Source organism: Mya arenaria, chromosome 16, assembly GCF_026914265.1.
Source record: "Mya arenaria isolate MELC-2E11 chromosome 16, ASM2691426v1".
Classification (NCBI taxonomy): Eukaryota; Metazoa; Mollusca; class Bivalvia; order Myida; family Myidae; genus Mya; species Mya arenaria.
Genome location: NC_069137.1, coordinates 31,668,838 through 31,686,055, shown reverse-complemented (window position 1 = coordinate 31,686,055; position 17,218 = coordinate 31,668,838). Strand labels below are relative to the sequence as shown.

The 17,218-nt window shown below is 43.6% G+C and overlaps 1 protein-coding gene across 6 annotated transcripts in view; it reads right to left on the bottom strand.

Moving 5' to 3' along the window:
* LOC128221959 (CUGBP Elav-like family member 3-B) overlaps positions 1 to 17,218 on the bottom strand; it is a 156,186-nt gene that overhangs the window by 97,128 nt on the left and 41,840 nt on the right. For all 6 annotated transcript variants that reach the window (XR_008259036.1, XM_052930677.1, XM_052930678.1 and 3 more), the window contains exon 2: positions 962 to 1,044. Coding sequence is in view for 5 of the 6 variants with exons in the window: in XM_052930677.1 (XP_052786637.1) it covers positions 962 to 1,044 (83 nt within the window). In the remaining variant the exon portion in view is untranslated. The remainder of the gene's footprint in view (positions 1 to 961; positions 1,045 to 17,218) is intronic.

Here is a 17,218-nt window from a genome sequence, read left to right as displayed (position 1 = left end):
ATGTTAATACAGTAAGAGTTATCCACCTAATGTTACTCAAACGAACAAGACATGTCCTCTATAATGTTCGAATGCCGTGCCATAGAAACAATTTCAAGATGTATCCCCATGTATCCATGTATATACGTTAATCCAACAAAAACTATCACCTACATATGTGATTCATTATCGAAACAAATTCAAGAAGCATCTCATACACGTGAATCCAACAAGAATGCCCCCCCCCCGCCACTGTATGTCCAAGGAAAAATACATGTACCCTGGATGTTTGATTATCATCAAAACAAACTCAATGGGTATCCCCATTTATGTACAGCAAGAATTAACCCCCTGCATGTATGTCTATAACCAAACAAGAACTGTCCTCTTTATTTGTGTTTATCACTGAGTCAAGTCCATGTATATAGGTTACACACCACCATTGTTATTCCCTATGTAATTCAATGTAAAATTTAATTTTTAGACAACATTTAAAGGCATTTCGAGCGAATGCAGGCTATGATAACCGCATATATTCTTAAAGTACAAGCTTTAAATTACCTTTTAAGGCAATAAAAAAGGGGGGTCAAGTTATTCCTAAGAAAAATCACTCCACTTGAAAAACAAACTCTAAAAATTGCACCGTCCGCCATGACAGATCTTCCAAAATGACCTTTTCAACTATAGCGCAGCGGTTTATGTTTTTATCTTTACTCTAAATGATAAATCAAGCAAGAATAGATACTTAAGGTATAAAAGTTTCAGGAATAATGATAGTTTTGATTGACAGTGTATTGAGCATGTGAAAACATGTCTATCAATCATAAGAACATTTTTTATTTTTTGAGAATTTTCCGAACAACGGAAGTACATATGACGTTATGTTGACGTCATTCCTATACGTGAACCCAACAAGAGTCGGTTCCCTGCAAAGCATGTTATAAGCGGTACCACTGTTGTGCATAGGAGAAGAGTGACTTACCCCTGGTAGTGTTTTCTGTTCGTGTAAGGCGGCTTGGGCATGAAGGGCGCTCTCTCGCCCACAGTACGTTAAAAAGGCACATCCTGGAATGAGAAATAAGACGATTGTAGAATATAATCTTCACTGTAATGTTTCATGTTGCTGTTGGAAATGGTGTAAGCACTGTGGTCGAATGATGGTCTTGGTCACGTTTTGCCAGGTCGCAAGTTAACATAATGGGAGTAATACAAACATGAGGTCACAAAATAAATTTAACATCCATCCAATCTCCTACATTCTTTGTACATTGTGATCAGATTCATGGAAAAATCAAAAGATTCACAGAAACAAAAGCGTGCCGTTGTTTTAAAGCTTGTGACACATGCTCTTGACAGTATGGCAATCTTCCTGGTCAATCCCATGTGTAGAATTGCAAGTAACAGCTGCAGACGTTACACAGGGGATTCATTAAGGCACCCAATTTTCTTCTTACCAGCAAGGAAGATACGAAATTGAATTATAAGACTTTAATGGGCTACAAATTCTTCCAAAACTAATCTCTAAGTTACAACAAAATGAAGTTACTGACTCGCATTGTTCACCGTGGAGACGAGATCAACACCAGGAAGAATTGATCGAGCAATTGTTAATACCATTATCTTAAAGTGTCGCAGGAAACGGGAAACAAAGACGAAACTAATATTAACCTGCGAAGTGATTAGAAACCACCAAACACAAGAGTGATTTACATCAATTAGAATCGCTCAAAGTACAGTATATTTTCAATAAGCTATTATATATATTATCAACGCCCATGGAAGATAATATGAGTCAAGTCATGATCATGATCATGTCCCTGCGAATCAATGCTCCTGGAAACCCAACAGCAGTCAAGTTACTGGTATAAGTGTCTTTTGGAGTCAACGCTCCAGGAAACCCAACAGCGGTCAAGTTACTGGTATAAATGTCTTTTGCAGTCAACGCTCCTGGAACCCCAACAGGGGTCAAGTTACTGGTATAAGTGTCCTTTGGAGTCAACGCTCCTGGAAACCCAACAGCGGTCAAGTTACTGGTATAAATGTATTTTGCAGTCAACGCTCCTGGAACCCCAACAGGGGTCAAGTTACTGGTATAAGTGTCCTTTAGAGTCAACGCTCCAGGAAACCCAACAGCGGTCAAGTTACTGGTATAAGTGTCTTTTGGAGTCAACGCCCCAGGAAACCCAACAGCGGTGAAGTAACTGGTATAAGTGTCTTTTGCAGTCAACGCTCCAGGAAACCCAACAGCGGTCAAGTTACTGGTATAAATGTCTTTTTCAGTCAACGCTCCTGGAAACCCAACAAAGATCAATTTACTGGTATAAGTGTCCTTTAGAGTCAACGCTCCAGGAAACCCAACAGGGGTTAAGTTACTAGTATAAGTGTCTTTTGGAGACAACGCTCCAGGAAACCAAACAGCGGTCAAGTTACTGGTATAAGTGTCCTTTGAAGTCAACGCTCCAGGAAACCCAACAGGGGTCAAGTTAATGGTATAAGTGTCCTTTGAAGTCAACGCTCCAGGAAACCCAACAGGGGTCAAGTTACTGGTATAAGTGTCCTTTGAAGTCAGCGCTCCAGGAAACCCAACAGCGGTAAAGTATCTGGTATAAGTGTCCTTTGTAGTCAACGCTCCAGGAAACACAACAGTGGTCAAGTTACTGGTATAAGTGTCCTTTGGAGTCAATGCTCATGGAAACCCAGTAGTGGTAAAGCTACTGGTAGAAGTGTCCTAGAGAGTCAACGCCCCTTGACACCCATTTGTGGCGAAGTTACTGGTGTAAGAAGTATCAGAGAGTCAACGCACCAGGAATTCCAACAGTGGTCAAGCTACTGGTATTAGTTTCCGAGAGTCAATGCTTCTTTAAACCCAGTATGGGTCACGTTACTGGTATTAGTGTTCCAGAGAGTCAGCGCTTCTGAAAACCCAGTATGGGTCAAGTAACTAGTATTAGTGTCCGAGAGGCAATGCTTCTTTAAACCCAGTATGGGTCACGTTACTGGTATTAGTGTTCCAGCGAGTCAGCGCTTCTGAAAACCCAGTATGGGTCAAGTAACTAGTATTAGTGTCCGAGAGGCAATGCTTCTTGCAACCCAGTATGGGTCAAGTTACTGGTATAAGTGTTCTAAAGAGTCAGCGCTTCTGAAAACCCAGTATGGGTCAAGGTCAGCGCTTCTGAAAACCCAGTATGGGTCAAGTAACTAGTATTAGTGTCCGAGAGGCAATGCTTCTTGCAACCCAGTATGGGTCAAATTACTGGTATAAGTGTTCCAGAGAGTCAGCGCTTCTGAAACCCCAGTATGGGTAAAGTAACTAGTATTAGTGTCCGAGAGGCAATGCTTCTTGCAACCCAGTATGGGTCAAATTACTGGTATAAGTGTTCCAGAGAGTCAGCCCTTCTGAAAACACAGTATGGGTCAAGTAACTAGTATTAGTGTCCGAGGGTCAATGCTTCTAGAAACACAGAATGGATCAAGTAACTAGTATTAAAGTCCGAGAGTCAATGCTTTTTGAAACCCAGTATGGGTCAAGTTGCTGGTATTGGTGTCCGAGGGTCAATGCTTCTTGAAACCCAGTATGGGTCAAGTTGCAGGTATAAGTTTCCGAGGGTCAATGCTTCTTGAAACCCATTATGGGTCAAGTAACTAGTATTCGTGACCGAGGGTCAATGCTTCTTGAAACCCAGTATGGGTCAAGTTGCTTGTATTAGTGTCCGAGGGTCAATGCTTCTTGAAACCCATTATGGGTCAAGTAACTAGTATTCGTGACCGAGGGTCAATGCTTCTTGAAACCCAGTATGGGTCAAGTTGCTTGTATTAGTGTCCGAGGGTCAATGCTTCTTGAAACCCAGTATGGGTCAAGTTGCTGGTATTAGTGTCCAAGGGTCAACGCTTCTTCAAGCCCAATATGGGTCAAGTTACTGATATTAGTGTATCAGGGAGTCACCGCCCATTGACACACAAAAATGGTCAAGTTACCGGTATAAGTGTCAGAGGGTCAACGCTCTTTGACACCCAATAGTGGTCAAGTTACCGGTGTTAGTTTATCAGAGAATCAACGCCCCTTAACACCCAATAATGATCAAGTTACCGGCATTAGTGTAGCAGAGAGTCAACGTCTCTTGACACCCAATAGTGGTCAAATTACCGGTATTAGTGTATCAGAGAGCCAACGCTCCTTGAAACCCAATAGCGGTCAAATTACCGGTATTAGTGTATCAAAGAGCCAACGCCCCTTGACACCCCATGACAGTCAAGTTACCGGTATTAGTGTATCAGAGAGTCAGCGTCCCTTGACACCCAATAGTAGTCAAGTTACCGGTATTAGTGTATCAGAGAGTCAGCGTCTCTTGACACCCAATAGCAGTCAACTTACCAGTATTAGTGTATCAGAGAATCAGCGTCCCTTGATACCAAATAGTGGTCAAGTTACCGGTATTAGTGTATCAGAGCTTCAGCGTCCCTTGACACCAAATAGTGGTCAAGTTTCCGGTATAAGTGTATCAGAGAGTCAATCCTTGACGCTCATGGAAACCTATTAGTGGCCAAGATCCTGGTATTAGCGTCCGAGAGTCAATGCACATAGAAACCAAATATGGGACAAACTGAAAGTGGGCATGCCAATGTTTTAGTAAACTGCACATTTCACCATCAAACCTCTTTACTTCTGATACTTATTAAGATTAAATAAACAAAACTGTGTAGTACAGAAACACTTAAAATGAATGAAAACTGAACATACCAGACACTTGAAACGCTGCATTTCAATATGACTATTTTAACAGTCATGTGCGTTCATATAATGATTATCAGTAAATAAAGCTCTTAATGTGTCCAGATCATCGCGGCTACAGGCATATTTCAGAAGCTACTTGTTCCATGTTTCAAATAACGTTACTTACGTAAGATCTCCGAATTACAAACGTCTTTCTAATCGACTGTCTAAAATTACTGCATATGATACATTCGTCTAGACTATGCGGAGATGTTCTAAAGGACATAAAATAAAGCAGCAGCTGGAGCCATGTCGCTTTCATCCCGCGCTTTTCAAATGATATTGATAAGGACGTTTTGGCGAACAACAAAACTAACACGATTCAGATGACACTACCAAACAACAACACTAACACGGGTCAGATGACACTACCAAACAACAACACTAACACGGGTCAGATGACACTACCAAACGATTTATTTGCAATCAAGCATAATTCATCAATTGCAAACGTAAACGTGGGGCAAAAAGTTGAAATACCAAAATAACTAGGTGTGTCCAAACGATATTCTCTAGAAATCAGATATACAAGTGAAATCCGGTAGCCGAACCTTGTTTAGATCTCAATGTGCTCCCTGATTAATTCGTTTTAATATATCAAAGCAACTGTAAATGCGCAGATCAATCATTAGGAAGAGTAAAGAATACATCTGCCAAATACCTGTTGTTCTGTGGCCCTCAAAGCCAGATTAGCCAAATACCTGTTGTTCTGTGGCCCTCAAAGCCAGAGTAGCCAAGTTTCTGTGGCTCTCAAAGCCAGAGTAGCCAAGCTTCTGTGGCCCTCAAAGCCAGAGTAGCCAAGTGTCTGTGGCCCTCAAAGCCAGAGTAGCCAAGTGTCTGTGGCCCTCAAAGCCAGTGTAGCCTAGTTTCTGTGGCCCTCAAAGCCAGAGTAGCCAAGTTTCTGTGGCCCTCAAAGCCAGAGTAGCCAAGTTTCTGTGGCTCTCAAAGCCAGAGTAGCCAAGTTTCTGTGGCTCTCAAAGCCAGAGTAGCCAAGTTTCTGTGGCTCTCAAAGCCAGAGTAGCCAAGTGTCTGTGGCCCTCAAAGCCAGAGTAGCCAAGTGTCTGTGGCCCTCAAAGCCAGAGTAGCCTAGTTTCTGTGGCCCTCAAAGCCAGAGTAGCCAAGTTTCTGTGGCCCTCAAAGCCAGAGTAGCCAAGTTTCTGTGGCTCTCAAAGCCAGAGTAGCCAAGTTTTTGTGGCTCTCAAAGCCAGAGTAGCCAAGTTTCTGTGGCTCTCAAAGCCAGAGTAGCCAAGTGTCTGTGGCTCTCAAAGCCAGAGTAGCCAAGTTTCTGTGGCTCTAAAAGCCAGAGTAGCCAAGTTTCTGTGGCTCTCAAAGCCAGAGTAGCCAAGTTTCTGTGGCTCTCAAAGCCAGAGTAGCCAAGCTTCTGTGGCCCTCAAAGCCAGAGTAGCCAAGTTTCTGTGGCCCTCAAAGCCAGAGTAGCCAAGTTTCTGTGGCTCTAAAAGCCAGAGTAGCCAAGTTTCTGTGGCTCTAAAAGCCAGAGTAGCCAAGTTTCTGTGGCTCTCAAAGCCAGAGTAGCCAAGCTTCTGTGGCCCTCAAAGCCAGAGTAGCCAAGTTTCTGTGGCTCTAAAAGCCAGAGTAGCCAAGTTTCTGTGGCTCTAAAAGCCAGAGTAGCCAAGTTTCTGTGGCTCTCAAAGCCAGATTAGCCTAGTTTCTGTGGCTCTCAAAGCCAGAGTAGCCAAGTTTCTGTGGCCCTCAAAGCCAGAGTAGCCAAGTTTCTGTGGCCCTCAAAGCCAGAGTAGCCAAGTTTCTGTGGCTCTCAAAGCCAGAGTAGCCAAGTTTCTGTGGCCCTCAAAGCCAGAGTAGCCAAGTTTCTGTGGCCCTCAAAGCCAGAGTAGCCAAGTTTCTGTGGCCCTCAAAGCCAGAGTAGCCAAGTTTCTGTGGCTCTCAAAGCCAGAGTAGCCAAGTTTCTGTGGCTCTCAAAGCCAGAGTAGCCAAGTTTCTGTGGCCCTCAAAGCCAGAGTAGCCAAGTTTCTGTGGCCCTCAAAGCCAGAGTAGCCTAGCTTCTGTGGCCCTCAAAGCCAGAGTAGCCAAGTTTCTGTGGCCCTCAAAGCCAGAGTAGCCAAGTTTCTGTGGCCCTCAAAGCCAGAGTAGCCAAGTTTCTGTGGCCCTCAAAGCCAGAGTAGCCAAGTTTCTGTGGCTCTAAAAGCCAGAGTAGCCAAGTTTCTGTGGCTCTCAAAGCCAGAGTAGCCTAGTTTCTGTGGCTCTCAAAGCCAGAGTAGCCAAGTTTCTGTGGCCCTCAAAGCCAGAGTAGCCAAGTTTCTGTGGCCCTCAAAGCCAGAGTAGCCTAGTTTATGTGGCCCTCAAAGCCAGAGTAGCCAAGTTTCTGTGGCTCTCAAAGCCAGAGTAGCCTAGTTTCTGTGGCCCTCAAAGCCAGAGTAGCCAAGTTTCTGTGGCCCTCAAAGCCAGAGTAGCCAAGTTTCTGTGGCTCTCAAAGCCAGAGTAGCCAAGTTTCTGTGGCTCTCAAAGCCAGAGTAGCCAAGTTTCTGTGGCCCTCAAAGCCAGAGTAGCCAAGTTTCTGTGGCTCTAAAAGCCAGAGTAGCCAAGTTTCTGTGGCTCTAAAAGCCAGAGTAGCCAAGTGTCTGTGGCTCTAAAAGCCAGAGTAGCCAAGTTTCTGTGGCTCTAAAAGCCAGAGTAGCCAAGTTTCTGTGGCTCTAAAAGCCAGAGTAGCCAAGTTTCTGTGGCCTTCAAAGCCAGAGTAGCCAAGTGTCTGTGGCTCTAAAAGCCAGAGTAGCCAAGTTTCTGTGGCCCTCAAAGCCAGAGTAGCCAAGTTTCTGTGGCTCTCAAAGCCAGAGTAGCCAAGTTTCTGTGGCTCTCAAAGCCAGAGTAGCCAAGTTTCTGTGGCCCTCAAAGCCAGAGTAGCCAAGTGTCTGTGGCTCTCAAAGCCAGAGTAGCCAAGTTTCTGTGGCCCTCAAAGCCAGAGTAGCCAAGTTTCTGTGGCTCTCAAAGCCAGAGTAGCCAAGTTTCTGTGGCTCTCAAAGCCAGAGTAGCCAAGTTTCTGTGGCTCTAAAAGCCAGAGTAGCCAAGTTTCTGTGGCTCTCAAAGCCAGAGTAGCCAAGTTTCTGTGGCTCTCAAAGCCAGAGTAGCCAAGTTTCTGTGGCTCTCAAAGCCAGAGTAGCCAAGTTTCTGTGGCCCTCAAAGCCAGAGTAGCCAAGTTTCTGTGGCTCTCAAAGCCAGAGTAGCCTAGTTTCTGTGGCTCTCAAAGCCAGAGTAGCCAAGTTTCTGTGGCTCTCAAAGCCAGAGTAGCCAAGTTTCTGTGGCTCTCAAAGCCAGAGTAGCCAAGTTTCTGTGGCCCTCAAAGGCAGAGTAGCCTAGTTTCTGTGGCTCTAAAAGCCAGAGTAGCCAAGTTTCTGTGGCTCTCAAAGCCAGAGTAGCCAAGTTTCTGTGGCTCTCAAAGCCAGAGTAGCTAAGTTTCTGTGGCTCTCAAAGCCAGAGTAGCCAAGTTTCTGTGGCTCTCAAAGCCAGAGTAGCCAAGTTTCTGTGGCTCTCAAAGCCAGAGTAGCCTAGTTTCTGTGGCTCTAAAAGCCAGAGTAGCCAAGTTTCTGTGGCTCTCAAAGCCAGAGTAGCCAAGTTTCTGTGGCTCTCAAAGCCAGAGTAGCCAAGTTTCTGTGGCTCTCAAAGCCAGAGTAGCCAAGTTTCTGTGGCTCTCAAAGCCAGAGTAGCCAAGTTTCTGTGGCTCTCAAAGCCAGAGTAGCCAAGTTTCTGTGGCTCTAAAAGCCAGAGTAGCCAAGTTTCTGTGGCCCTCAAAGGCAGAGTAGCCTAGTTTCTGTGGCTCTCAAAGCCAGAGTAGCCAAGTTTCTGTGGCTCTAAAAGCCAGAGTAGCCAAGTTTCTGTGGCCCTCAAAGCCAGAGTAGCCAAGTTTTAATCATTAAACTTTTTGCCAGCAGCTTTCAGATGCAAGCAGGATTTAACAAAGACAGTGTTCATATTATAATTGAACAAAACTGTATACTAGCGTGAGTTGAGTACTAAAAACCGGTTCAATAACTAAAATATACTGATATGATGCAACGCTTCACGACCACAATAACTTTATGTCCATAAAAGGAAGAGAACTTGATATGTTGACCACAAATGAATGGCAAGCATGTGTAACAAAATATTGGAATCATTGACGCAACAGTGAAACTCTATTCCCTCAACTCGCGTGCGTGTCAGAATACTTGATTTTTGCTCCTAACTGTTTAACTGGCATTTTGTTGTAGTTCGATTTATCTATTTTTCTTTATTGTGTGATTTGTTTTCCAAATCGGGGCTTCCAAATGTGGACCAAGGTCAGAGATACGATTTTTTCTCCGTTTCTAAGGTACTTACAGCTAAACAGAGAGGTAATTTTGAGATACATTTGATCAATAATATATATAAGATAATTGCTCGGTTTGCTTTTCATCTTTACTACAACTCATACTCTTACTAAATCATATATAATGATCGGTGTAAAGATTTATAAACATAACGTTAAGTGGCTTAGCGTGAACAAGGCACTATAAGGACGTCACTTGTTGTGTCCAACCTGATAAACAGCCATCATTTAACAGCACTGTAGGTGACGGGTGGTGATCAGGACGAACCAGAGTGGCACCGCCAAATCAAGACGAGTTACTACGGCCAAAACCACTTCAAAGCAGACTGTAAAAGGGTGTCTTTACAGCACGCAGACAATTGGCTGTGGCAGCAGCACCTTCTTTATTGAACGTCTGTCACTCTAGTTCACAGGGCACCACCCGCCCACGATATGTGAACTAAACACCGAGCTACTGAGATACAAACAACGTCCACGTGTGGCCATGACCAGCACTTTTACCCAATTTGAGCACACCTGAGACCAGATTGGTCGACGTGAACAAGGTTGTCACCTTTCCAAATTATGTCGTTGTACACGGCATCTGATTAAAAAAAATATTTGAACTAACTACAATACTTTTCTAGAAGATATATGTTATATTTACTATAATATCTTCTCCACGGTAATTATCGTTTTTCATCTCATAATTCCATCAGCAAGGAATCGTGTAAAACCTAGCAATGGAATTTATGATGACATTTACAGAAAAAAAACGACAATGTTTCCAAACTAGTTGCATTATGTGTCCAGTAGTTACACAAGTAGGATAGAGCATTTACTAAGTACTACGTTCTCATATTATAAAACATTCTAAGTATGTATTCGAATTATTATTATACCGCATACCGCATTTTTGCTTAAGACACAGGCATATAGCTCGTACTAAAGTTATAACACTGATAGACAATATCATGAGAACGAAAACGAGCTAGGACAAATACACAATTAAAAAACAACATCATCTACTAGTGTTATATCGCAGTACAGATCTCATGACAATCTTAACAAACAAACACTGTGTGCCTCCATTCGAACATACATTTGTGCCTCCATTCGAACAAACATTTGTGCCTCCATTCGAACAAACACTGTGTGCCTCCATTCGAACATACATTTGTGCCTCCATTCGAACATACATTTGTGCCTCCATTCGAACATACATTTGTGCCTCCATTCGAACATACATTTGTGCCTCCATTCGAACATACATTTGTGCCTCCATCCGTACATACATTTGTGCCTCCATTCGTACATACATTTGTGCCTCCATTCGAACATACATTTGTGCCTCCATTCGTACATACATTTGTGCCTCCATTCGAACATACATTTGTGCCTCCATTCGTACATACATTTGTGCCTCCATTCGTACATACATTTGTGCCTCCATTCGTACATACATTTGTGCCTCCATCCGTACATACATTTGTGCCCCCGTTGTGCAAACATTTGTGCCTCCATTCGTACATACATTTGTGCCTCCATCCGTACATACATTTGTGCCTCCATTCGTACATACATTTGTGCCCCGGTTGTGCAAACATTTGTGCCTCCATTGGTACATACATTTTTGCCTCCATTCGAACATACATTTGTGCCCCCGTTGTGCAAACATTTGTGCCTCCATTCGTACGTACATTTGTGCCCCCGTTGTGCAAACATTTGTGCCTCCATTCGTAAATACATTTGTGCCTCCATTCGTACATACATTTGTGCCTCCATTCGTACATACATTTGTGCCTCCATCCGTACATACATTTGTGCCTCCGTTGTGCAAACATTTGTGCCTCCATTCGTACATACATTTGTGCCTCCATTCGTACATACATTTGTTCCCCCGTTGTGCAAACATTTGTGCCTCCATTCGTACATACATTTGTGCCTCCATTCGTACATACATTTGTGCCTCCATCCGTACATACATTTGTGCCCCCGTTGTGCAAACATTTGTGCCTCCATTCGTACATACATGTGTGCCTCCATCCGTACATACATTTGTGCCTCCATTCGTACATACATTTGTGCCCCCGTTGTGCAAACATTTGTGCCTCCATTCGTACATACATTTGTGCCCCCGTTGTGCAAACATTTGTGCCTCCATTCGTACATACATTTGTGCCCCCGTTGTGCAAACATTTGTGCCTCCATTCGTACGTACATTTGTGCCCCCGTTGTGCAAACATTTGTGCATCCAATCGTACATACATTGGTGCTTCCATTCGTACATACATTTGTGCTTCCATTCGTACATACATTTGTGCCTCCATTCGTACATACATGTGTGCCCCCGTTGTGCAAACATTTGTGCCTCCATTCGTACGTACGCCCCCGTTCTGCAAACATTTGTACATCCATTCGTACGTACGCCCCCGTTGTGCAAACATGTGTGCATCCATTCGTACGTATGCCCCCGATGTGCAAACATTTGTGCCTCCATTCGTACGTACATTTGTGTCCCCGTTGTGCAGACGGAATCAAAACGTAAGACAGATCTTAATTGTCGCTGTTTATTTTTTAATGGTGGCCATTGCCTGCCTTCTACAATTATTTACGCACACATCATAATAGCAATTCCCTATACAAATAAAGCATATTTTGCACTGAAGAAAACACACAGGCGGCGCAGCATGCCACATTGGTCCGTTCTCATAGACACAAGATTTCCACAGAGAGAGAAAAGAACATTACGGCAGTTTCGTATCTGCTATAACGGCGAAGACAAAATAGATTAAGCCCAAGTTTATGATGATTTCTTGGGTTGTCTTTGTCTTTTATTGCCCACGAGATTATTGGCTTGATGAGAATCAAGCAACAGGAATGTCAGGGACATATACATGTATACCGTGTATTAAATCTTGATAAATGGACCATTTCTAGCACACGGATATTTACACTTTTACATATATACATTCATTGTTTTGCTTCTCCAGAAGCACACAGAAACGGTTAAATAGGGGCAAAATGGGGCACAATGAACTGATCACGTGCAGCTCATTCGGGAAGTGTCGGCTAGCACGACATTTATTTTTGAAATCCCAATGTCCAATGTCGTGCTGGCACGACATTCATTTCTGAATGTCCAATGTCCAATGGCGTGCCAGCACGACTTTCAATTTTGAATGTCCAATGTCAAATGCCGTGCCAGCACAACATTCGATTTTGAATGTCCAATGTCCAATGTCGTGCCAGCACAACATTCGATCTTGAATGTCCAATGTCCAATGTCGTATGTTTAGCTAACTTCACACAGCTGCATTCATATACCATACAAGATTATCTAAATACACGTTTTAATATTATAATATCAATTATTTGAGCATTCAGTTGCAACATCGGCTTAAACAATTACTAGTTCACTCGGTGAACGCTTTTAACACTTCCACAGACACCATATTATATTACACGATAACCCAGATTGCAGTCGTCACACTTAGTCACCATTATCACCATGCCAACGAGGGAAGCTTCTCTACCTATACCTATACCGGCACCCTAAATGCCAATTATCACAACACCAAGGAGTGACCGTCTACAACGGGTGTTGGACCTATCTCATATACGGGCAGCCTAAATTCCTGAGCACTATCACAAATGTTACCTGAAGACAATGTTTGCAGATGTCGCGTCTATTAAAGTCTTCTATGGGTAGTATCGTCTCATGCTAAGCACTAGCAAAAGTAAATTCCCATACCAGTATTCAGCCAAAATGAAAATGCATTATAAGACGTTACATTTTCATGGTCATATGGTAGGTTTGAAGCAATATGAACATATTCTTTTCTTTAGTGCATATATAATGTTCAATAAGCATGAACGCTAAATACCATGATCGTTTATATCCAACTCTAATTTGGTTATCCAAGTTTCAATTCAATTCAATTTCAACAAAACTACAACAATCAAGAGTTCTACAAGTCATTGTGATTGGCGAGCTACAGGTGTATGTAGGTCACTGGAATTGGCGAGCAGCTACTGGGGTGTGTAAGTCACTGGCATTGGCGAGCAGCTACAGGGGTGTGTAGGTCACTGCGATTGGCGAGCAGCTACATGGGTGTGTAAGTCACTGGGATTTGTCGAGCAGCTACAGGGATGTGTAGGTCACTGGGATTGGCGAGCAGCTACAGGGGTGTGTAGGTCACTGCGATTGGCGAGCAGCTACAGGGGTGTGTAAGTCACTGGGATTTGTCGAGCAGCTACAGGGATGTGTAGGTCACTGGGATTGGCGAGCAGCTACAGGGGTGTGTAGGTCACTGCGATTGGCGAGCAGCTACAGGGGTGTGTAAGTCACTGGGATTTGTCGAGCAGCTACAGGGATGTGTAGGTCACTGGGATTGGCGAGCAGCTACTGGGGTGTGTAGGTCACTGGGATTGACGAGCAGCTACAGAGGTGTGTAGGTCACTTGGATTGGTGAGTTACTGGGGTGTGTAGGTCACTGGGATTGGCGAGCAACAGGGGATATGTAGGTCACTGGGATAGGCAAGCTACAGGGGTGTGTAGGTCACTTGAATTGGTGAGTTATTGGGGTGTGTAGGTCACTTGGATTGGCGGGCAGCTACAGGGGTGTGTAGGTCACTGGGTTTGGCAAGCAGCTACATGGGTGTGTAGGTCACTGGAATTGGCGAGCAGCTACATGGGTGTGTAGGTCACTGGGATTGGCGGGCTACAGGGGTATGTAGGTCACTGCGATTGGCGAGCAGCTACAGGGGTGTGTAGGTCACTGGGATTGGCGAGCAGCTACAGGGGTGTGTAGGTCACTGGGATTGGCGAGCAGCTACAGGGGTGTGTAGGTCACTGGAATTGGCGAGCAGCTACAGGGGTGTGTAGGTCACTGGGTTTGGCAAGCAGCTACAGGGGTGTGTAGGTCACTGGAATTGGCGAGCAGCTACAGGGGTGTGTAGGTCACTGGGTTTGGCAAGCAATTACAGGGGTGTGTAGGTCACTGGAATTGGCGAGCAGCTACAGAGGTGTGTAGGTCACTGAGATTGGCGGGCTACAGGGGTATGTAGGTCACTGGGATTGGCGAGCAGCTACAGGGGTGTGTAGGTCACTGGGATTGGCAAGCAGCTACAGGGGTGTGTAGGTCACTGGGATTAGCGAGCAGCTACAGGGGTGTGTAGGTCACTGGGATTGGCAAGCAGCTACAGGGGTGTGTAGGTCACTGGGATTGGCGAGCAGCTACAGGGGTGTGAAGTTCACTGGGATTGGCGAGCAGCTACAGGGGTGTGTAGGTCACTGGGATTGGCGAGCAGCTCCAGGGGTGTGTAAGTCACTGCGATTGGCGAGCTGCAGAGGTGTGTAGGTCACTGGGATTGGCGAGCAGCTACAGGGATGTGTAGGTCACTGGGATTGGCGAGCAGCTACAGGGGTGTGTAAGTCACTGGGATTGGCGAGCAGCTACAGGAGGGTGTAGGTCACTGGGATTGGCGAGCAGCTACATGGGTGTGTAAGTCACTGGGATTGGCGAGCAGCTACAGTGGTGTGTAAATCACTGGGATTGGCGAGCTACAGGGGTGTGTAAGTCATTGGAATTGGCGGGCTTCAGAGTCGAACTAAGAAAACGTTTACGTTTATAGACCAAAGAAATATGCATCGTTTGTATACATGCATTGTTACACCTGATTTCCATTGTTTTTGTGACCAATGTTTGTCTGAACGTTAATCAACATTCAACAAATACAACTAAGGGTAACTCGAGGATTCCAACATGTTATCTGATGTTTGAGTTTAGTTTAAACATTAGACATACTATTATTTTACAACGACTGGGAAGAAAGTTATGATAGCCTGTACTCTCGTTGGCACGATGGTGAGCGAGAGTGTGGGCTTGTGTTGTTGGGGAAACCTGAGTATCCGGAGAACACACACATGTCCAGCTAAGTGACCAATAACCAAATTCACATGCGCCCAGGCTGGGAATCGAACCCGAAATCCCTTCATTTCAAAGGATCCTATTACGTTTTATTAGACCTAGCTAAAATCTATTTGATATCTGCAGAATATGCAGCGAACTGTACGTATGTGGGACTCCGCGAGGGACGAGATAACATCCCAAAATATCCGACCTAGTGGGCTGATTGTTCAGAACTTTGTTAAAGTCAACAACCTTGTTTACGTCATTTTTGTTAACTTTCGAATAGTTCTTGTTCTGGAAGGTTCACGGATACACTCATGGTCTGCAGAATCCCTAACATGAATTGAGACAACTGTTTCATATTTGAGCACATCATAAAATATTTCATCATTAAATGTTAACAACGGGGTCGCTAATACCGCTGTTAACTTTAGTTCTGAACGATCGGTCCATTGTTTCCAACTACATCAAGAGTTTTACAATTTGAAAATCGATTAAAGATATTGTCTGATTTTTTCGTACATGTTTACAAATATTCGACGTCGTGTGGTTGCTTGATGTCAGTGATTGTTACCATGACAATAGGAACAATATTACATCTGAAAATTCAAACGGCCCATCTTTTTCATCGAGCGATCGACAAAATGACGCGAAATCTCTATGAAAGAATTTAGATTGGAGTGCCAGAAATTCAATTTGGAAATTTAAATAAACATGTTTCAACCGTTTTATACAAACTGTTCGTTTCGAAATCCATCCCAAAGCAACAAGGAATCTAGGTTTAAGCAAACGATTGCCGTACGATTCGCAACTTCAACGGCCTTATATAAACAATACTTTTCTAATTGCGCCTCTATAGCTGTTGTATGCGATATAAATTTTCTCTATATTTTATAACAAAGGGTCAGCGGAATATTGCTGCTTGGTAAGATATAAACATACACGCATAAAGGACCGACACCCAAAAGGTAAGAATATGGCTTATACGCTAGAAATAATTACTAGTTTCTTTCACGTATCCTAGTTCTTCTGTAAAAAGCCAAGTATGTGACATTTTAACAAGAAGGCAAAGACCTGGCATTATATCGCGCACCTGGATGATGATGCTTGCTAAGGAAATAATTCGTTGCCGATATATTTGATAATTGATAAGGAGGCTGGTCCTTGTAAAGGGGATCAAAAGGTTTTTTTCCTAGGGAAGTCCCGACATTGTCAACTGGTTGTTCCCAGGGACAACGGATGTGGTAGCAATGGAAGCCGATTGTTGCTATGGAAGACAATGGTTGCTAACGAAGTAAGTGGATGCTTTGTAAGTCAATGATTGATCAGGTCATTAGTTGCTGAGGAAAACGTGGTCACTAAGGAAAGCATTTGATGCTTAGTAAGTATGTGGTTGATAAGAAATTCATTTGTTACTGAAGAAGTCATTGTTTGCTAAGATAGTAATTGTTTGCTATGGATGTAGGTAGTTGCTAACTACTACATAAGGCTACACACCACAAATATATAGGGTCTAGAAAATGCGGTTGCAGAGAAGATTTCCAATTATTTTACTACATGTACGATATATTTCGTATATAAGAAAGGAAGTCTGGGACCCTCGGAACGGGCCCACTTTTGAACCCAAGGACACACTTTAAACAACCTTAAGATAACTTCATGAGGAAGTATCACAAATACCATGCGTCTGGGTCATGCGGTTTCAGAGAAGAGGATGAGATGTTTAGCGTTTTGAAATGTTAACAACGGAGACCGGACATTGGACGATACCATGAGCACTTCCTGCTCTGGAGAGCTAAAAGAAATTGTGTCGTGAATAATACCGAGACATAACTTGAGCCACGTCAATAGGTAATTTAAGCTCAACCTTGACTTTGATAATCATACATGACTTCATATAGGTTTAATCCAGTAAGCGTGTTCATGATTGCTGCCACCTTTGTTACTATGGTGACTTAATGTCAGTTTTAGTTTTTCATGCGTAGGTTTTTACAGAAGTCTCTTGCCAAGTTGCATCTCCAGTGCATGCATTTAGCGGAATCTGTTTCACGGTAATTCGATTTCTAAAAACGGACCAACTGCTATCTAACCGATATATCACTGGACCATTAATTCAACTGTGAATGGAACAGGCTTGCAGTGAATTTACATACAAGGCAGGGGACAGATGCAACAACTGGTGTTTCAGTTTTATTTACACTGTGATGATGCAATTATGTTTATGTTCATTTTAATTTATTGCGTGTTTGCAATGAG